The sequence below is a fragment of the Linepithema humile genome, chromosome 1 (assembly GCF_040581485.1).
Source record: "Linepithema humile isolate Giens D197 chromosome 1, Lhum_UNIL_v1.0, whole genome shotgun sequence".
Lineage (NCBI taxonomy): Eukaryota > Metazoa > Arthropoda > Insecta > Hymenoptera > Formicidae > Linepithema > Linepithema humile.
Genome location: NC_090128.1, coordinates 36,757,749 through 36,779,984, shown reverse-complemented (window position 1 = coordinate 36,779,984; position 22,236 = coordinate 36,757,749). Strand labels below are relative to the sequence as shown.

Below are 22,236 nucleotides of genomic sequence, written 5' to 3'. Positions count from 1 at the left end.
TCCAGAATCTTGCTAAAAATGGTTTGAATCTTGGCTATAATGGTTTGAATCTTGGCTAAATTTTATAGCGTTTTCGATTATACAGGATTTGAACGACCCAGGGTTGATCAATCACTATTTTACTATAAATGCAAGTCTTTCATTGGTGGAGAGGTTGCAATGACGTCATTAACCAACCCTGGGTCGTTCAAATCCTGTATAATCGAAAACGCTATTAGAAAATAATTTTAGAACGCAAAGCAGTACCGTCAGCACATTTCGGAACACACCCTATATCTGTTTCTGCGGCGCAATATCGAAGAGATTGGGTATTAGTTTGGACATCAGACTCACGAGATGGCACTGAATACGGTATACGCAAAAATATATTGCGTTTTTATAGAACCTTTCACTCTATCCAGTCCTCTTTGGTGAAAACCTTTACTGAATCAAATCTTAATCGATAGCTCATCAGGAAGACAGGATGGAATTTTCCAAAGGAGATAGAAAAGAAGCCAGTGGAGATGATAGAAGACAAAGTGGATATCGCAATTGGAGGGTATCACAAGACCCTCCAGTGGAACTCAGACGACCACATAGTGCATCTACTAATCAGCCCAAACCAGGTTGGTGTGTACTGCAAAATTCATCGGCTTTTTTTTATTATCATGATAATAAAACTGTTTATTTATATATAAATTTTGTTTCACCTATAACTTTAGAACATAGTCTTGATGAAAAAAAGTCTTCGTTGTCACCACAAGCAGCAGAATTTGTTCCAAGATCATTACAACTTCGTATACCACCACCGGCTGCATATGAGCGTGTACGTCTGCCTTCTATAAATTATCTATATCATTTTATTTAACTGTTTAATTACCAAAGGCCGATACATTGTTCTAACGTTTTTTATACAAAAATTATTAATTAGCGCTTTTCTATTTCAATTTATAAAAGCTATTAGGTCTGATGACATCTACAATGTGCTTCTTATGTATCGTTTTTTACTCTTCGCTTTTCGTATTTTTGCTTTTTATGTGTTTGTTGCATGGAGTCAAGAAACACAGTGATTTACAATTTCTCCTTTTTGAATTTCCGAAGAAAAATATACCTTTACATAAAGGCAAAAAGGCAGAAAACAAAAATCAAGAAGCACGTTGCAGATTGGACTTAGTGTGATTTGCACTTTCTGTTTTCTTCTTTTTTTTTTGTTTTTATACAAGATTTAATATTATTATTTAACATTATACTACATTTTTGTGTTGAAAGACAAATACAACTGATTAGTAGCTAGATATTTGAAGATTCTCAATACTTTGATTGATTGTAACACTATTGGTAATTTTCAAACAGAATTTAGTAAATTCTCCATGGTAGTCAAACGGTAAATTTTTCACAATATTAGCAATCAGTCACATTTATGATTCTTAATAATCTGTCAATAGGAAATTCCTCGTCAAATTGCAAAGAGTTCTGTGCAAAATAGGATCAATATTGCTCGTTTCAACAAAAGTACACCAAATGCGTATATACCACCATATGCAATGGGAAACGATGCTCTTAGAGACGCTTTGCAACAGCAATGCAATGTACAAGACTCAGTGACAGGAAGTTATAATAGGTACACTGATGGTCAAAATAATTTGAATGACTGCAAGGTAAAAATTTAATTTTTCTTTATTATAGGCAACTATACTATGCAAAACATTCTTATATAATGATTTTCAATTAGAAAGAAGAGAAGCAAAACGAGGAAAAGGAAATTTACCATATTTTAATTCAAGAACTCTTTAACATTATCAATATTTTGATTGTAAATCCTGCCCAGTTTTCTCACTTGATTCCACAGTTTGTAAATAAAATTAGGAGGGATGGAAATATGCGTCACATAGAAATGATTTTAAAAACTATAATCGAATGGGTATACACACATATATATATTTCTTTTTTATTTATAAATACTTGTATGTCATTGCAATGTTATTTTATATAAATTTTATTTCATATAATATTATCGATATTTTCAGTCTATAGACGAAAGCAATTTCCGATATAATGGAGCTCGATTCTGTGAATATTTTGATAGCACTGCAGAAGTACGTACCAAAGAGCTATTTAGAGACGTTTTATTCATGCTGTAAGTATATATATATATATATATATATATATATATATATATATATATATATATAAATGATTTACAATCGTAACATTTATATACATATCAACAACTTTATTGTGGATTTTAGATGTAAATTGCAGACTCGATTACAAGAGCAAGAATGGCATAACGTATGCGAAAAAGATCGCGATCAAAAGAAATGTAATGGATTGATATTATTTTTGGCAGAATTAGTTGCCCAAATGGATGAATCTTATGCTTTCACTCTAGGAGAATTATTAGTATGGTTTATTACAAAAGTACTTCAAAGACCAGCGTCGAATACAGTGAAATATATATGCCAAGCACTCAAAGTAAGTAGAAAATAGTAATGACAATCCTATCCATTCTTATTTATGTCACTGCTAACGCTGTACTTGATGTAATGTACAGTTGGCGGGTCATGTATTGGAAAAGGATAAAAGCAAGAGCGGAGATATGGAAAATATGATGCGAGCGTTAACGGAACTGGTAAATAACGGACAGGTTGACACGCATGTCGGAAATATGGTAAACAACGTTCACGAAATGCGAAAAAATTGGGAAAAAAGCGCGTCTAATTGTGATTCGCCTAGCACAAACAATGCAGTGTTAAATCAAGTACAACAGCCAGACCAACCAGGCGCGTCTAATTACAATTCATCTGAACTGAATACTGCACCGTTGGTTGAAGTACAGCAACCGTTGGACCTGCCAGTAATGTATGGCCCCGATGGTGAAGTTCTCTCTGCGGAGGAAAGTAAATTTCTCCAAGATCACATGATGTTGGATTTGGATGATATTGAGTATGTTAAATTTTGTATCTGTATTTTAAATATGACATTAAGACACATTTTCGCTGGAAATGTTTATTTAGGAAACTAATATATATTAATACATTATTTGATATAGGACTTCTGATGAAGGATCAATTGATGATAATTTCGATGATGAAATTGCGACCGCTTACGAGGAGTTTTTGAAGGAGGAACCCAAATAAAGTGTACATAATCTCATATCAACTTATGCTACAGGATTATGCTGTGGCTCAAACATCTTGCTATATGCACCATTTCTTAAAATCTTAATGATTTCAAAGGGAAGATATTAAAAGAGAGACAGAGATTAAACTCAATCAAGAAGAGAGAATATTAAAAATCAGATGTAGCATTTGCATTGCAAAAAAATAGCACAGTATCATTGCATATATATAACGCACTGATTTATAAAGCAATGCATCAAATATAAGTAATTCTCAATAAACTCCCGTCATGTACAGAAATAATAACAATACCTGCATAACAACATAAATATTTACTTATATAGCATGCAGGTAATCCACTAGAAACAGAATATCTAAGTATGTTTCCTAAATTTGAAAATTAAAAACGTAAATGTATAATTAAAGATGTAATCTACATAGTTAAATGCTTCTCTATCTCAACTCATGAACAAGAGAATGAAAATGCGTGCATTTATTATGCGTACTGCTATCTTCTGCTTTTTACTTACTTTCTCATTCTAATGTAGTCACGCGACATGAACCAAATATAAACATTAACGCTCCTGATCCCTTGCTGAAATGACATTGAATTATAGCTTCAGAAGTGAAAAACCATGCTAATTTTCTTGCGTTATACAAAACAATAAATTGCGTAAGACAGTTTTGAAATAAAATCACGATTTGATAGACATGTCGGAACCTCCTGCTTCAGTTCATAGATATGTGGTTTATAAATAAGTAAATCTTTCTCTTAATCAATTGTTATAATATTGCAATTTCTCCATTAGATTACACAATATACAGGGTAGTCCACGGAACTGGGCCGAGCTCTAGCACTTATCCCATTAAAGATAAAAAAATGGTAGAAGAAAAAGTTAAATAGCATAACATGAACAATTTTTTAATGGTTTTATTTTTTTTGCAAGTGCGACAATGCACCAGAAAAATGCAATTGCACTTTTTTAAAATGAAAATTGTATTTTTTGTTGCATAAATAGATTCCTCTGAATAATCTCTCTATAAAAGCATTAGAGTAATATGTCCGAAAAATTATATTTTAAGATTTGACATTTTTGAGTGAGGTATATGCTTTATTCAAGATGATATTTGAGCGTTTCACTGTGTTTACGGTTGCAGATTTGAATATACACACTTGACGCGTGAGGTAGTATCAATTGACCACAGTTTATAGTAATTAGAACATATAGCTTTAAAGTAAATCTATAGACGTGAATATACTTAATAATTATAGAAAAATTTGTTATGTAATTTAACTTTATCCTCTACCATTTTTTCTATCTTCAACAGAACAAGTGCTAGAGCTCGGTCCAGTTCCGTGGTTCCAGCTCCGTCCAGTTCCACCCTGTATATGCATTAATTAACACAATATAATAAAAAATAGAGTTTTTAATGTATTCCATCACTTTATACTTTCAAATGCAAGTGAAATAACTAATTTTTGTCGATATAAACTAAAAAAATTACATAATTCTGACACATTTAATATTGTCTTACTTAATATTCAATATTATATGATTCCAATAAAAAGAAAACAGGAGCCATAAATTTAAAGCATGACTTATTAAAAAGGATGAAATAATTAAATTTAAAAACAAACAAATTTAATTTTAATTTGTTTTTTTTGTAAATGACATCTGATACAAAAAGTATCTTTTTAACAAAATTATAATTTTAAGAACTTGTAAGGATATGTTTTGTGTCTTTTAATTTGGATTTTTAAAACTATTTTATTGAAATTGTATTAAACGCTAGCAGAACGTTAGGAATATTAAAAACCATTTAAAGCTGTATTCCAAAATTTATTGGCAGTACTGAAAGTCTATAGTGTACATAACGTGAACCGTAGATTTTCAGTATTGGCAGTGAATATTAAAACAGTTTAAATTTTACATTTTTTTTCTGTCTTTAGTAATGCGTAAACATTGCATGCATTTTTGAGATCTCTAAATTCGGATTAGCCAACTCGGTAGTCAGCCATTATATGTTTCTGTCCCTAATGGATTACTCTGTATATAAATATGTGTCCTATGTGCTAGAAATGTATTTTGCATTTATTTAAAATTACATATATGTATTTGTACGAAGTTTCCTAAATATATAATATGAGTTTTATAACGATTGTTCATGTATTTGACTCGATGTTAAACGCTAATTTCACGTCCATATTAAGAATATTAAGATTATGATCTTAGAATGTTTCTGATTCTGTTATTATATAAGGTAGCATTCGACTTGTGCGTGATTCGTTAAATTACAAGTTAATTCCTAGAATAAATTTGCATGCATCTCAAATTGATACATTGATACGTAACAATAACTTCTTGATTTTTTAGAAAAATCTACAAATGTGCGAATAATTATGTGTTTCGATTATCGGAATTCATAAAAATGAAATTATCACGAGACAATGATAATGATATCGATTCATTATTACACACCATATTATTTATCCTTTTTTTCTCACCATATTTGCATATGTGATTGTGTACATATTCTATTTTGTTTGCTTATTTTTTTATTTTGGATTAACAAATTTGAGAAATTGCGACAAAAAGAAGTTAAGCAATATCGAATGATATATGATGAATCTGTAATTGAATGATAGGTCCATAATGGATTTACGACAACTGCAGCTACGCTGCAATCGGAACGTGCACACTTATCGTCCGTAGGCATCCATGTTTGGCGCGAAATGGTTCTCTCATCACGGAACTCCGCGAAGTTGCAACGTGATTACTCATACCTGTTTTGACCAACGCATTGCACTGCACGCGTATATGGTATATCATTGTAACGCGCCAATTAATTGTTAATTAAAGACGATGGTTTCCCGATTCGCGATCGCGCTAATGTGATGAAAATTCTTCATTTACTACACATGCGATATTTATTAATAACGAGTAAAAAGTAAAGTGTAAAGTCGAAATTAAATACGTTTTAAATATGTAGGCGAAATTTATCGAATACCTTGAAAATTGATCAGGGTCTTGGCGTGGGCGAATTCGAAGTGGGGCTGTGAAGGTTGCGAAAGGTGGGGCCAGATCGTCCTTGCGCCTTCATCATCTCCGCGATCGCGGGTAATACGTTAGTTCTCTTCGCGCCATTGTCGAACACGAGGTCGCACACAGAGGTGGGTATTATTCAAAAATATATAAACTTTTAGATAAATAAATAAATATATATATATATATATATATATATATATATATATGTTTATATTTATTTATTCATAAGAATTTACTATTCAGATATTAAAATTTCATCCGTTACTTGTTTTTCTCTTATTATTCATTGCTCGTATTATTATTTATTATTATCTATTACTCATTTATTTTTTACTTGTATTATGAAAATTAATAGGCGAAAAGTTTCTTATCTATAATATTCAATCGCTGGAAAAGTTATTTTTGATTTAAAGGATTTGTCCTTGGCTTTGCATAATATATTGCATTTACAAGGTCTCCCCGAACTTCGCGGACATCCTTTTCATAACAAGTTTTTTTGATTAATTTGTATTTTTCTTTAGCAAAAATGTGTGTCGAGGAAAACAATTTATCACACTTTTCCAACTTTTAACATTACATTTTAAACTAATTTTTAAACTAAAATTTTATGGTGTTATAGTAAAATTTTATTTAATACAGTTGCTTAAAATTAAATTGAAAAATACAGTTCTGTTATTTACTTTTTATTTTATTTGTAAACAATTTTTTTTTAATTGTAAAATGGAAACTGCTTAGAATCTCATTTAAAAGAATGACTTCAAATTTGTGAGAAGTCTATCATTAAGAAGACATCCACGAGCTTTGGAACATTCTGTTTATAATCTACAGAAAAAATATTCAATTTAAAAATTATTGTATTTTGCTCCTCGTTTTCTCATCATAATTATCAACAGATTTCATCAAATTTATCAACAGATAAATAAAAAGTAGTGGCAAAAATGCATCACTCGCGAATCGCAGTCTTGGTCCTGCCTCTACTCGTCGCAGCGATCAACGGCAGTCGATATATTCAATCGCGAGTAATCACGTCTGGTAAGTTTCGTTTTACCTATTACGCAAAAATCTTTCGCTGTTCAATGGCATGCCGTTGAATCGCTCGATTCCGTCTGTGCAGGCAGTTGCGACAGCTACACATGTGGAACCAACGCGAGATGTACGATAAGCGAAGGACGGCCGGTGTGCTCCTGTCTAAACTTGCACATGGGAGATCCGCTTGCGCAATGCGTGCGAGTCGAATGCCTAAGTGAGTAAATTTGTAAGAATTATACTGAATGTCCCGTCGCTAGTGTAAGAAATATTGGGAAATAGAATAGATAGATAAATAATAAGTTACATAACTTAAATTAGATGAATAAGGGTGATTATACTTCCAGCGTTGATTAACTTTAACCGACGCTTAAAACTTGTCAAAATAGCCAACATAAAGGAAATATTATCATAAATGGAGAAAAAAGTTGACAATTTTTTTCTCTTTCGATGATATTTTATTCATATACAATTATGCCGTTTTTAATCATCGGTTAAAGTTAATCAACGCTGATCGATAGTCACTCTAGATCTTTAAAATAAACATTCAGATCAGCGAAATCCTGATAGGCCGAATATTGAATTTCAAAGAAGAAGCATGAGGGAAAAGAAGAAAAGCGTAAAACTGCTTTTCGCAAAGAGAAAAATCGTAAATCTAATAATTAGACTAAAAGAAAGCGAACTTGTAAAATTATCTTCTCTTTCTTTTTTTTTTCACTCACGAGTGCGTAGTTTTGGTATACTTAATAACTTTGACGATATACAAAATACTCCCCGGCCCTCGATTTATTATTAAAATTTTTATGCGGTCCTCTTGGTGAAAAAATTGAGGACCATTAGTGTAAAAAATAAGAAGCCGTGTAAATCAATTTGCGGGAAAGAACTTAAAACTCTAATATTATTTTATGTATAAAATACAAATTATGAAAGATACATATAATTATAATTAAATATATGATCGGCTTTGTAAAGACTTTACACCAGCGACAAATCTTACAAAGACGGATTCCTGAAATAATTGATTTTTCTTCTACAAGAATAGATTAGCAACAGAATATCCTGATATATTTTTCTGATAATGGTCCTCTTAATTAAACCAAAATTATATTCATGATTCTTGAATGCTGAAATTTATATAAATTGGCGTTATCTAACATTTTGTCGCATTCACGTTTTTCGCGTTTCAGTTAACGACGATTGCGCGTACAATAGAGTATGCACGAATAACAGGTGTGTCGATCCCTGCGTGGGTCTATGCGGCATAAACGCAAATTGTCTGACCAGGAGTCACATAGGTACCTGCGAGTGTTTGCCAGGACACGTTGGCGATCCGTTCTCGGGTTGCCATGTCGCCGATCCTCGTACGTAAAAACTTTATCTTTCAATCCAAGAATGCCCAAAGGATCACCTTAGATTTCAAAAATGTCCTTCAAACATTTACACGACGTTTCTTAAACATGTTCCCGTTTTCGACAAATAGCAAATAAATTCATATAGCACTCTAAAGATCATTGATAAAAAAAAAGTTGCAAGTGTCATCATCGAGAAATTTTGCAATGTAGAAGCTGCCTGCAAGCCGAGTCCGTGCGGCGAGAACACTCAGTGCGAAGTGATCAACGAGGTGCCGGTCTGCACTTGTGTGCCGGGTTATCGAGGCTCGCCTTTGGCAGGGTGTCGTCACGAGTGCGAGAGCGACAGCGAGTGTCCGCAGCACCTCGCATGCTCGTCGTCGTACAAATGCGAGAATCCCTGCAAATGCGGACACAATGCAGAGTGCCAAGTTGTCAATCATCGAGCGAGCTGCACTTGCCCGAAGGTAATAAGACGCTTCCGCTTTAACCTTCGATGGTACAATTATGGTAGTCGATGATACAATTAATGTATGTAAGTCTGATCGAAAGCGAAAGGGTGACGAAACGAAACTCTAATGTAGGGAGTCCAATTCTCCTCTCGTTTCAGACGTGGCTGGGAAATCCGTACGTCTCGTGCCAACCGGAGTGCACCGCCCACTCGGATTGCCCGGCGGGCAAACCCGCCTGCCTGTATCAGAAATGCGTGAATCCGTGCGACGGCGTTTGCGGAGTGAACGCCGATTGCAACCTACGCGGCATCACTCCCGTGTGTAGCTGCCCGAAGCACATGACCGGTAATCCCTTCGTTAGCTGCAGGCCCTTCGAGCCGCGTAAGTAATCAGCAATTTGCCTGATCGCTCATAGATGATTGGAGAGGCACCATTCTATCAAAATCGTGTAAATACTTCCAGGCGATCTCTGCGAGCCGAACCCCTGCGGCGCGCAAGCAATTTGCACGCCGGGCCACGACAACGCCGGAAGGGAGAGGCCAGTGTGCACTTGTCCCACCGGCTATATCGGCAGCGCATTAACGAGCTGTCAGCGCGGCGAGTGCTTCACCGACAGCGATTGCCCGGACAATCGGGCGTGCATCGATTTTACATGCAGGAACCCGTGCACCGGCCGTGAGTGCGGCCCGAACGCTACGTGTACACCCCGACGTCACATCGCAGTTTGCACATGCCCGGAGGGAACTCGCGGTGACGCCCTGTACACCTGTAATCCAATCGAAAGTAAATCGGTGTACAATTACGGCCGCGCCTACCGTTACCGCTACTAGTCACAATGGAACGAAACCGATTCCGCTTTTAAAATACTCGACAATTTCACTTCACGTAATTTACTCTAATTCATATTCGTGTGTATTTTTGAAACACGGGGGGAAAGAAGACCGCCTATCTTTTACGTGAATCGTAACACAAATGATCGCGTAACCGAGTAATCGTACTTTTGTCATATTTTGTAACGCTACACTGATATGATCGATTCGTGTGTTCACCATAGATCTCACACAAAGTGTTCTATATTTTTTATAAGCTGCGGCTAATCGCAGATCTAGTTTAGACACAAAATAATAAAGATCAATGCGTAACAACTTAAATAATATGAAAATCTTGTTTATCCTAAACGACAAATTTATCCTGCCTATTTCGTTCCATGTATAACATCTATTATCTTATCACACTTTTTCGTTTCTATTAATATGACATATCGTATCGCGCGTATGCATCACTTAAGCTTTCATAATCGTATAATAATGTAGAAAATCCGTGCAACATTACAGTGCATGCTAATTATTACAAAAAGAATTAAAAATTACTTTTTTATAAGAACTGAAGATTACATTGAAACAATGATTTTTATTGGATAATTCCACATTATGCTTATTCAAAGAGATGGAGAGTCAATAATTAAAAAACTAGTTCAGAAATTTAAGAAAAATCAGTGTATTATTGTTATCACATTTGCCAATATACGTACTATTAAAAAATAAATAATTACAATTTCTATAATGTTTTCTTATAATATATATTATATATATATATATATATATATATATATATATATATATATATACACACATATATATAAAATATAACCGTGATTGCTAAGAGAGAATCAGATACAATCACATTATATATTAATTCTCATAATTATTGGTAGCACCGTTATGTGTAAAGTTTATTAATTTTCAAATAGAGACATTGTCTGGCCTCGATTGTTCAGATTTCTCATGCAGATTTCTTGTTAATAAATACGTTAAAGACAGATTCTATCATTACGTATATTTTATCCTACTTAACTACAACGATATTAAAGCTGCTGTTCCTTCACTGCAACCAAAACTTTACGATTCTTTATTTCTGATGTTATATAAGTAAATATATATAATTCAATACGTATAGTGTTGCAGAGAGAAAACAGGAGCCTCACCACGACGTATTAATTTATTAAATTATTTCAATATTAATCTCACATTTGCTTCTTCTATTGTATAATTTCAATTCTTCTAAAATCGCCCGACTACACTATCAGACAAAATAAAAATTACATAAAATATTTATACTTTGCTGGAGAAGCGTTCAGATATATATCTATGTTTCCATAAAAATAATAAAAAAATTTACAAAACGAAAGGGAAGAAATGGAAATAAATAAATAATATAAAAAAAGATAGAATTGTTATCTAAATGTGCAATTAATTATGTGCCGCTCTTTTGCCATTCATATAACCTATCCATCTTTCTGCAGTCGTCATAAAAATAGGATCGTTGTCAATAGAATTAAGAAGAAGAAGTTGATTAATATGAGTAGAATGATAATCCCATCTAGCTAAGTTAGGAGCTGTCTTTAATGTAAAATGACGCAAATCATATGTTGTACCTGAGCCGGTGTCGTACAATGTTAGCATGTTCTTCAACGAAATCATACCCTGATTAAAAAGTCTGGACGCTTCCTCCGCGTCCTTACTTGTCGCTACGCTCTTCAAGTCATAAAGTCCGATAAGCGAATAAATAAAACCGTTGAGAATAAAAGATGAGGGCGTTGTGGGATACTCCTCGTACCATATGTATTTGCTTAAAAACAGCGCTGCCACGCCTCCTTTGACGGAGGATAGTCTAAAAGGTCGCAAGCCTCTAATAGCCGCTTGTAAGTATTTTGCCTCCCCAGAATGATAATACGCGCGCGCTAGTACCGATATTGCATGGCCTTGACCCATGCTGGAGTACCTGCAATCATATATTTTTTCCTTGTAAAATTAATTCTTATGTTACTCCTACTGTAGGGTTTTGTAAATTATTATTGTTATCAGTCTGTCTCTAGGCTATCAGTCTATATGTATAAACATGTAACGTACCATCCAGGCTCAAGAATAGCCATTCCAGGTGCTACTTTTCTCCTGACAGGGTTTGGCCAGCCACCAGATGTGACATTTTGATTAGCAACAAACCATCTTGCTGCATCATAAAATTGCTCCATATGTTCACTAGTCGACAATGTAATATTGTCAATCATACCGGAACCATACAAAGTTATTTTGACTATCTAAAGCAAATAAGATTTTGTATGATTTATAAATAATCGAAAATATTCTCTAGGAATATTAATAAACCACAATTCGAATTGACATTCAATAATTTGAAGATTACCTTTAATTTAGATCGGGGTAATTTTTTCTTGCTCTTATCATTTAAGTAAAGACCTTTCTGTAAATCAACTACAAGGTCTCTAGTGAGACGTCTCCACTGATGATTAGTTTGTCCAATACCATAATATACATGATTATTATAATTATGTAACACTGTATTGCTGGTAACATAATGAAGATAAAATGTCTCCTTTTTCTCTCTTGAGTATTGTAGTATAACCGTAATACTTCCATTGTCCTTAATATTAAAATCCCATTTCATGACAAAATCTAATACGTGATCCAACTTTAAAGAGATTCCGGAAATGCTGGTTTCGGGTGTTGCAAATTTCAAAACGTAACTATTAACTTGTTTGTCGTACATTCTGCTGATAACCGATCCTTGAGGGACATTCCAATTCTGCTTGACTTTATCGGAATCCTCGACGATTTTTCTGTGCGGTTCTGGTTCCGTAAGATTTTTACTGTAATGTGATAATCCAAATTGAGCAATTTGCGTGGGATAATAGTATCCCTGACTCTCCCATTGCGTCGATATCGGGACACCATCAATACCGCTAATGCACTTAACTCTATCCCTGACTTCAACGTTGTAATTTTCAAAAGTCATAAATACACCCCTAGAGTCATACTTTCCCTTAGGATTCACAATTTTCGAATAGCTATGCAACCATTCAAATCTCTCCAAACCATCGTAAGTAGCTAATTTTCCATAAATCTACAACATTATGCATCAAATTATTGTATTGTGTATGTAGAATAATAGTATATTGAATACACTAAATTAACAAACCTCAAAATATTTATGAATAAATGAAAATGGTATGTACACTTCATCGCCTTCTTTACGACATCCTATTGAATAATCGCCGTTTATGTGACAATCTATTTCTTGATATCCTGATTCAGTACTTAAACGATCCTGTATTGAAACATATAATTAAAATATCAGTAATTATTCTGTATAAAATAATATATTAAAATTTGCTTGCTCTTGTTACATTATATAAATCATAGATAGACCTTCTAAGACATATTTACTTGATATCCTACCTTATGTTGATACTTTGTTTTCCAATCTGCAGCATGAAACAACAAATTACCTCCGCAATTGTTCCATGTTGTAAGTAGAAAACTCAAGGTTCCGACAACCAATACAAGTAAAACTGTTTTGAAGTTCAGTCGCATCGTCATACAAGACCTATCGACACCAAACATCTCTTCGTAAACGTATATTTTATAATATTCTAATTGGAGCGTATAATAGACGGTTTTGTTATAAACATTCAAACTACACGTTGAATAGAATATCGAGTGACTTTGGACTCTTTGCGATTACTACGTCCAGGTCATCGTTAACTTACTGCGGGCGAGTGTCACAAGTATCTCATATTACGATTTTACATTCCTCCGATATTATTAATTATCTTAAAGTCCGGAGCAGTTCCATTTTCAATGCACATCTTCAACATCCGACGATCAACGATCAAATTTCAAGTAAAAACGTAAACATCTTCGGATGTCTAACAGCTCTCGGAAACTTTGCATCTATTCGGTACGTCCTTCTTGATGGTTAATAAACCACCTTGGTACACTGTTGGAGCATGATATGCGACGCATCGAAACTCCCCGTGATTGTCAACGCCATAATAACGAAATTATTACAACGCTGTATTAAAAGTTACTGTCCGCGTTCGCTTTAGCATTTGTAAGTGTTCGTAAGTGATGGTTCGTAAAAGTCAGTAAAAGTTGCCGACTGCTGTATAACATAACCTCTTTTCACTGAATATCGGGCAACGAACTATACGAATGCAGTAATAAAGGTACCTTTTCATGCGTCGCTCATCGCTCATTTTCAGCGATGAAAAAGTCACGTGACTAGTTATTGAATATAAAAATAACTTCCAGCGATTTAGTAGGACGACAAATCCATTACATACACAACAGTATATACAGTTTATATAAAATAAAATGTCACAAAGAAAAAAATATAATTGGATGATGGAGTGTACAAAAATTATTAATGAAACTAATATGAAGGAAACGAGAAGAAGATTATTAGTATTGTCGGCAGTTCTTTATTTGCAAGAAAAACAGAAAAAACATTACAAAAAAAATCTTTTTGGGTAAATCCATTATTTCAAATAAAAGATAAATATGGATTCCATAATGGTTCTCTGTACTGGACCTCCACTCAAAAAAATGATCTTGCAATAATAGCTAAAATTTTCTAGGTGTAAAAAATTAACTAAAACAGATAAATGATTAGCAACTGTTGTGATATTGCATATGTAATTACTTAATCAGTTTAGATGACAGAAACAGAATATATATCTGTATTGTTTGTGAACTTTAAAAAGAAAGTTTCTCTAAAGCGCCTATCTATATAAGATCAATCACGTGTTAGATCATGCAATGAATAACATTTAGCAATGGTACCTAAATTTTTCAGAAGCTATTGCTAGAACATTACTGCTATAAATTCTATATGTGACAAACAATGTTTTCACAGATACGAAAAATAGCGATACATTCTTGTTGCGATATCTAGAAATCTAATTACATCAGCGAAATATTTTTTTGAGTGTCTAATATTTCCTCTTCTTCAGCTGATAATCTTTCCTTTACATTCTTTTTATTACTAGGCTGAATATTTTCTGAAATAAAAAATAACATATACATCATGTATATATCATGCGATATAAATGTAATGAGTTATTTACGGTATTTTAAAATTTTTCGTATAATATTAATCTTACCTAGATTATTATCATGAGAAGGTGATACCATAGATGCTATTGTTTCAGCCCATACAGCACAGAACATTGCAATTACATTGCAGCAATGTTACAATCTTGCAAGTTGCAATGTAATATTGTAGAGACATTATTGCAACATGTAATTGTAATATTTCATGAGAATGTGACAGCAACATTCCAACAACATTGCAATAGCAATATTCGGTAATCGCTACTTCGTTCGTTTACCGCTATGCGACGCGCGTTGCAAAATCTATCTCGTATTTAAATTTTAGTTATGATGATTATATGAAACTTGCAAAGAGTGATTAGTAAGATTAAAGACATAATAATTATTTTTATCAGTATAATTTTTCTGATACGAACTCAACACAGGGAATTCAGATATTGAACTGATTGTTCAAAAATCGGACAGATAAATGTCCGAATAAATAAAAATATATGCAACATTATTCTAAGATTGCAATAACAATGCATTATTACAAATTCATTACATTGTAATATTACTGTAATATTTCGTTACAATCTTCCTAAAAGCGGACATTTTAACGTTGCTGCAATCCCACAGCAATGATGCAACAACATTTTGCAGTGAATTTGCAATATTGCAACATTGCGATGAAAGATTGATGCAATGTGTATGCAATCTTTGTGTGCTGTATGGGAGTGTTTTGTGTGTCCAAACTTCTAACACAACAGTTACTCCATCATCTAAAAATATTATAAGACAAATTTAATATTATTTTTATAATTAACTAAAATAAAATTTATGAATATAAACATTCTACCTAAAACAGGATAAAAATAACAGTTCTCATCTGTAAAAAAGTTTGGATATCCTTGCAGACATTCATGTCTTGATACTTCATCTTCATTACATGCAACATCACACAATCCGCACGTTTGAACACAAAACTCATTCTACAAAAAATATTTAATTTATTTCAATGCTTTCTTGCTGTATAGTTACATAAAAGATATTTATACTTTTGACATAACCTATATCAACAGATTTATATTTACCGTTTTATTACATATAAAATTACATTATAAAAAATTATTATACATGTTTAATATTTATTACAAAATTGTACTTACCATTTGATTATACATTTCATAGATTTAAAAAATGTCGCAAAATGTTGCTCAATGCTTGTCACTTGTAGTTGAAAAAATCGAACGACAAATTTAAATCACCATCAGCTACATTTTTCTAAATTCTTTAATATTACTTATTTAACTACTAATAAATATAAATGATAGTTAAACAAATAATACAAAGAATTTAAGGGGGAACACCACGGTGACGGTTTCAAAAAATCGATTTTTTTTTTTTTGCATTTTTGTGATGTTTGGAGTCTTAAAAATATGTCCCTATAATATTATGGTGAAATTCGTAACGGAACTATAGTAAATATGTCATAGAGTAGAACCAGAGAGAAGCCTGAGAGACGCCACGGCCAGGTTTTACGTGATCCGCGAAAGCGATACGCCACCTGTGGACCTAAAATGTGGACATTGGAACTACGTAGCCATGTGCACAATTTTTGGTTTCGTTCCGTGCTATGTCCACGAAAGATCGATAATACAGAGTAATGTGCACATTGATGTATATATAATGTACATAAAATAAATTTTTAGTCTAAACACATGCACATTCATTATTTATTTTTATGTTAAAGCTTTATTTGTAATAAATTGTAAATAAGAACAAAAGTATCAAACGTTGAAGCAATCAGGCACAGATTTAATCAAATAATGCTTTTATTAATTAATTTTTTGTTAAGTATAGTTAAAAATTATCTGATTTATGTCGTGTTTGATGTCATTTTAATCGCAAAATTCTTATTAATTCATAAAAATTATTTTCAAACCGATAAAATGCGAAATAAAGGTTTTACTTTTCACTTTATAAAATGTTTACATTCGTGACTTGAGGGATGGGGAAGTCCATTGTAAAAGAGTTCGGAACTCTTCTTTGATGATAGGTCATCTCGCTCGCTCTTCACTCGCGGTCTCACTCACGATTCTTCGGCCAGCTTAGACGATAGCAGGAGCGAGCGAGACGATGATGAGTGCGAGCGAGACAATAGCAGGAGCGAGCGAGACGATGATGGGAGCGAGCGAGAGGGAAATAGCAGCGTACAATGAATAGCCAGATCCTCGAGCTTCTTTGCACGCTACTATTTTTATCTCACTTGCTCTTATGATTGTTTCACTCACTCACTCTTATGCTCATCTCGCTCGCTGTCAAGCCCGTCGCTGGCAAGCGGCTGGTGAGAAGACAGTTCATGATAGATAGATAAATGTGATGATAGATAAATTTTTTTAAAGAATATATATTGTATGAGTTAATTATTTTAGAGTTATATATATATAAATTTTTGTTATAGATATTTTTTTTATTTGTTTATGTAATTCTTCGATAATTAATCAAAGGAGTTTGAAATTAAATATTAGGAGTTTTAACTTTATTAATATTAATTATAATGTTTTATTTTTTACCATGAATAAAATCTTTGATAAATATTATAAGATTGCACTCTTTAAATAAAATATTTTTTAAATTTTTATTAATTATTTTATTTTACTAACATTATTAGGATCGCAATCCATTCCATAATATCCATTTTCTTACATATTTTTAAGACAAGTTTTTTTAAGACAAGTATTTTTAAGACAGTCTTATCTTTAATACATTTTATTTACTCATCTATATCTCTTACTATATCTCATCATTTTTCATTATCAAATACTGACATAATAATATTTATTGTTTACATTAATTTTTTATCACCAATACATTTAGATAACAATTTTACTAATAATAGTTAATATCGAAGAATATATTTTAAAAACAATGTGGAAATAATAATTTTCTATTAGCTCTTATTTAATTTATTGAATGTCTGTCTTAACACAATTTTTTATTATTATTATTATTACCATATAATTTAAAAAGACTAAGTAATTTTTTAATATAAATTTATGAATTTATTATAAAACATATCCACAATAATAATTTCGTTTCAAAATAATTAAAGTCCAAAAAACATTAACATATTAAACTATTCAAATACCTCAATAAATATTCATCTTATACCTTCAAAAAATAGTTATTTCATATTCCACCATAACAATTAATGCTAATCTTCTAAAATATATTCAAAATTAAAAGCTGAAACAAATTCTGCCAAATAAATTCTAATTTAAAACATCAAAAATATGTACTATTAATAATATCAATACTATATATAAATACTAAATATCTATCAGAAAGAAAGAAAAGGAATCAAAATAAGGATATATTGGATACAGATCAGAGGTTCCGAAATAATAATACAAATACCCAGCTTGGCAAAAAAATGATTTTTAAAGAAATTGCGCTACTTAGAATATAATCAGAAGAAATAAAAAACTTAATAAATTTTTTTTGCGAAGCCGGGCATTAGTCTCATGTAAAGTTTGTGGACAAAATGTTTATTTAGTTTACTGTAACATTAACATGTTTTCATTTATGCTGTAATATGAAAATTTATATTATTTGGAAAGAACATTTTTTTTAAACAAGAAGGCCATTGTTTTACATGTATGTACACATATTTATTTATATTGAGCAGAATTAAACTTTTGAACGTAGAACTTATTTTCAAAAAATGTTTGAAAGGATAAAAATGATGTTTTAATATAAAAAAGAAATTTTATTTATTTTTACTTATATTGCCGTTAATGAGCATGACGTAAAGACCGCAATCACAGTTGAAATAATTGCATAAATCGTAGACTAGCAGGTCTTATCACGGAATTAATAATGAGTCTTAATATGGTCATGCTACGAAATTGTAAAATCATGTATTTTCTTGTTACCAATGATACGAAATAAGATGCAAAATGCAATAATGATTTTAGGAAGTATCTTAATTCTGTAATATGTTTATTAAGTAAGCAAATAATATATTGCCACTTGGTATTCTACAATTAAAAAATAAGGTACACATGCGTATCATACACACAGATATACACAGAATACCAAAATCTAATCAAGTAAGATTGTGATTTTTATAAATCACTCGCAATAAAACAGACGTCCTGAGACATAAATATAGAAGAAAAGACGTCAAAAATATAACTGATACTTTCAGTTAAAAGAAGGAAACCTACATCGTAGATTTCCCCGTGATAAGACCTGTTAGTCTAAGATTTATGCAATTATTTCAACTGTGATTGCGGTCTTTACGTCATGCTCATTAACGGCAATATAAGTAAAAATAAATAAAATTTCTTTTTTATATTAAAACATCATTTTTATCCTTTCAAACATTTTTTGAAAATAAGTTCTACGTTCAAAAGTTTAATTCTGCTCAATATAAATAAATATGTGTACATACATGTAAAACAATGGCCTTCTTGTTTAAAAAAAATGTTCTTTCCAAATAATATAAATTTTCATATTACAGCATAAATGAAAACATGTTAATGTTACAGTAAACTAAATAAACATTTTGTCCACAAACTTTACATGAGACTAATGCCCGGCTTCGCAAAAAAAATTTATTAAGTTTTTTATTTCTTCTGATTATATTCTAAGTAGCGCAATTTCTTTAAAAATCATTTTTTTGCCAAGCTGGGTATTTGTATTATTATTTCGGAACCTCTGATCTGTATCCAATATATCCTTATTTTGATTCCTTTTCTTTCTTTCTGATAGATATTTAGTATTTATATATAGTATTGATATTATTAATAGTACATATTTTTGATGTTTTAAATTAGAATTTATTTGGCAGAATTTGTTTCAGCTTTTAATTTTGAATATATTTTAGAAGATTAGCATTAATTGTTATGGTGGAATATGAAATAACTATTTTTTGAAGGTATAAGATGAATATTTATTGAGGTATTTGAATAGTTTAATATGTTAATGTTTTTTGGACTTTAATTATTTTGAAACGAAATTATTACTGTGGATATGTTTTATAATAAATTCATAAATTTATATTAAAAAATTACTTAGTCTTTTTAAATTATATGGTAATAATAATAATAATAAAAAATTGTGTTAAGACAGACATTCAATAAATTAAATAAGAGCTAATAGAAAATTATTATTTCCACATTGTTTTTAAAATATATTCTTCGATATTAACTATTATTAGTAAAATTGTTATCTAAATGTATTGGTGATAAAAAATTAATGTAAACAATAAATATTATTATGTCAGTATTTGATAATGAAAAATGATGAGATATAGTAAGAGATATAGATGAGTAAATAAAATGTATTAAAGATAAGACTGTCTTAAAAATACTTGTCTTAAAAAAACTTGTCTTAAAAATATGTAAGAAAATGGATATTATGGAATGGATTGCGATCCTAATAATGTTAGTAAAATAAAATAATTAATAAAAATTTAAAAAATATTTTATTTAAAGAGTGCAATCTTATAATATTTATCAAAGATTTTATTCATGGTAAAAAATAAAACATTATAATTAATATTAATAAAGTTAAAACTCCTAATATTTAATTTCAAACTCCTTTGATTAATTATCGAAGAATTACATAAACAAATAAAAAAAATATCTATAACAAAAATTTATATATATATAACTCTAAAATAATTAACTCATACAATATATATTCTTTAAAAAAATTTATCTATCATCACATTTATCTATCTATCATGAACTGTCTTCTCACCAGCCGCTTGCCAGCGACGGGCTTGACAGCGAGCGAGATGAGCATAAGAGTGAGTGAGTGAAACAATCATAAGAGCAAGTGAGATAAAAATAGTAGCGTGCAAAGAAGCTCGAGGATCTGGCTATTCATTGTACGCTGCTATTTCCCTCTCGCTCGCTCCCATCATCGTCTCGCTCGCTCCTGCTATTGTCTCGCTCGCACTCATCATCGTCTCGCTCGCTCCTGCTATCGTCTAAGCTGGCCGAAGAATCGTGAGTGAGACCGCGAGTGAAGAGCGAGCGAGATGACCTATCATCAAAGAAGAGTTCCGAACTCTTTTACAATGGACTTCCCCATCCCTCAAGTCACGAATGTAAACATTTTATAAAGTGAAAAGTAAAACCTTTATTTCGCATTTTATCGGTTTGAAAATAATTTTTATGAATTAATAAGAATTTTGCGATTAAAATGACATCAAACACGACATAAATCAGATAATTTTTAACTATACTTAACAAAAAATTAATTAATAAAAGCATTATTTGATTAAATCTGTGCCTGATTGCTTCAACGTTTGATACTTTTGTTCTTATTTACAATTTATTACAAATAAAGCTTTAACATAAAAATAAATAATGAATGTGCATGTGTTTAGACTAAAAATTTATTTTATGTACATTATATATACATCAATGTGCACATTACTCTGTATTATCGATCTTTCGTGGACATAGCACGGAACGAAACCAAAAATTGTGCACATGGCTACGTAGTTCCAATGTCCACATTTTAGGTCCACAGGTGGCGTATCGCTTTCGCGGATCACGTAAAACCTGGCCGTGGCGTCTCTCAGGCTTCTCTCTGGTAGAACTTGGTCAGATGCCGCTAGTAGAACCGGCCGCGCGCTACCTGAAAAGATTCGGCAGTCCCCTTGATTGTGAAGAAAGCAAAGCAGAAACGAAGCCGAAGAACTAGCTATTGCTTCAGAAGGCACTTCATATGCACCCGGATTGGACGCACTTTGGTTCGTTACAAAATTTTATCGTTTTATATGAACCAATTAGTTGTAAAACTTTAAACGCGTTTTTCTCAAAACCACGTTTTCGTAACTGGGCGCTCTCATATCTCGGCCAATTTTTATCCGAATAACTTGAAATTTGGACAGAATGTTTACAACAAAATTGTCTTCAGTTGCACGTACGGATTTTTCAATCGGATTATTAGTTTTTGAAAAACAATTAAAGAAGTAACGAATTTTTGTTGAAAAATCGAAAACTTTTTTTTTAAACAGTGCCATTTTGTCAAAAATTATTTTATCAAAAAATCCGTACGTGCAACTAAAACTACATTCATATACTTTAAATCACAATTTAAAAAATTTATTTCAGAGCTCCCGTTCAGATGCAGCACGAGCGCCCGTGCACCCATGTTTTTTCAGACGAGGTGCACATCAATCACCATAGTTATTATAAATATGAATATTATTTTATGAAATTTTTTTTGTAACATAATATAAGTATGTACTTTTAACATATATAGTTTATAAATTAAACAAACTATTAGATAATGAAAAAAAAATTCACGAAAATAGCCTTTTTTTTCGGCCGTCACCCTGGTGTTCC

The 22,236-nt window shown here is 31.8% G+C and overlaps 3 protein-coding genes and 1 long non-coding RNA gene across 6 annotated transcripts; 3 read left to right on the top strand and 1 right to left on the bottom strand.

Moving 5' to 3' along the window:
* The first annotated feature begins 337 nt into the window (after positions 1–337).
* LOC105667428 (polyadenylate-binding protein-interacting protein 1-like) lies at positions 338–5,258 on the top strand. The gene is made up of 8 exons (XM_067347246.1): positions 338–605; positions 702–805; positions 1,425–1,637; positions 1,712–1,900; positions 2,007–2,116; positions 2,229–2,454; positions 2,534–2,925; positions 3,032–5,258. The coding sequence occupies exons 1-8, from the start codon at positions 464–466 to the stop codon at positions 3,117–3,119; spliced, it is 1,464 nt and encodes a 487-aa protein (XP_067203347.1). The 5' UTR covers positions 338–463; the 3' UTR covers positions 3,120–5,258.
* A 666-nt stretch (positions 5,259–5,924) lies between these two features.
* aspr (asperous) lies at positions 5,925–10,612 on the top strand. 2 transcript variants are annotated; one of them, XM_012359286.2, is made up of 7 exons: positions 5,925–6,273; positions 7,064–7,180; positions 7,263–7,391; positions 8,362–8,535; positions 8,737–8,990; positions 9,134–9,356; positions 9,438–10,612. In XM_012359286.2, exons 2-7 carry the CDS (start codon positions 7,087–7,089, stop codon positions 9,803–9,805), a joined length of 1,242 nt encoding a protein of 413 aa, XP_012214709.1. In that variant the 5' UTR covers positions 5,925–6,273; positions 7,064–7,086; the 3' UTR covers positions 9,806–10,612. The 2 variants fall into 2 exon arrangements, with proteins under 2 accessions (XP_012214709.1, XP_012214718.1); XM_012359295.2 differs by having other exon boundaries at positions 7,042–7,180.
* Positions 10,613–11,147: 535 nt separating this feature from the next.
* Positions 11,148–16,339, bottom strand: Hsepi (D-glucuronyl C5-epimerase). Of its 2 annotated transcripts, XM_067347245.1 has the most exons (9): positions 16,033–16,339; positions 15,723–15,855; positions 14,935–15,645; positions 13,540–14,832; positions 13,229–13,376; positions 12,969–13,097; positions 12,177–12,893; positions 11,885–12,072; positions 11,148–11,756 (listed from the first exon to the last, which is right to left on the bottom strand). In XM_067347245.1, the coding sequence occupies exons 5-9, from the start codon at positions 13,367–13,369 to the stop codon at positions 11,225–11,227; spliced, it is 1,707 nt and encodes a 568-aa protein (XP_067203346.1). In that variant the 5' UTR covers positions 13,370–13,376; positions 13,540–14,832; positions 14,935–15,645; positions 15,723–15,855; positions 16,033–16,339; the 3' UTR covers positions 11,148–11,224. The 2 variants fall into 2 exon arrangements, with proteins under 2 accessions (XP_067203346.1, XP_067203345.1); XM_067347244.1 differs by having other exon boundaries at positions 13,229–14,832.
* A 38-nt stretch (positions 16,340–16,377) lies between these two features.
* On the top strand, positions 16,378–22,202 carry LOC136997064 (uncharacterized). The gene is made up of 2 exons (XR_010887879.1): positions 16,378–21,638; positions 22,003–22,202. It is a non-coding gene; the product is annotated as an uncharacterized lncRNA (long non-coding RNA).
* Positions 22,203–22,236: the final 34 nt, after the last annotated feature.

What these genes read in the sequence shown, in the direction of transcription:
- LOC105667428 (XM_067347246.1), top strand. Translation starts at nt 464, where the DNA reads ATGGAATTTTCCAAAGGAGATAGAAAAGAAGCCAGTGGAGATGATAGA. An exon ending in CACCGGCTGCATATGAGCGT is followed by an intron (nt 806 to 1,424) that starts GTACGTCTGCCT and finishes ATCTGTCAATAG; the next exon opens with GAAATTCCTCGTCAAATTGC. An exon ending in TAAAAACTATAATCGAATGG is followed by an intron (nt 1,901 to 2,006) that starts GTATACACACAT and finishes CGATATTTTCAG; the next exon opens with TCTATAGACGAAAGCAATTT.
- aspr (XM_012359286.2), top strand. Translation starts at nt 7,087, where the DNA reads ATGCATCACTCGCGAATCGCAGTCTTGGTCCTGCCTCTACTCGTCGCA. An exon ending in CGTGCGAGTCGAATGCCTAA is followed by an intron (nt 7,392 to 8,361) that starts GTGAGTAAATTT and finishes TTCGCGTTTCAG; the next exon opens with TTAACGACGATTGCGCGTAC. An exon ending in CGAGCTGCACTTGCCCGAAG is followed by an intron (nt 8,991 to 9,133) that starts GTAATAAGACGC and finishes CTCTCGTTTCAG; the next exon opens with ACGTGGCTGGGAAATCCGTA.
- Hsepi (XM_067347244.1), bottom strand. Translation starts at nt 13,393, where the DNA reads ATGTTTGGTGTCGATAGGTCTTGTATGACGATGCGACTGAACTTCAAA. An exon ending in AAACAAAGTATCAACATAAG is followed by an intron (nt 13,098 to 13,228) that starts GTAGGATATCAA and finishes GTTTCAATACAG; the next exon opens with GATCGTTTAAGTACTGAATC. An exon ending in TTATTCATAAATATTTTGAG is followed by an intron (nt 12,894 to 12,968) that starts GTTTGTTAATTT and finishes ATAATGTTGTAG; the next exon opens with ATTTATGGAAAATTAGCTAC.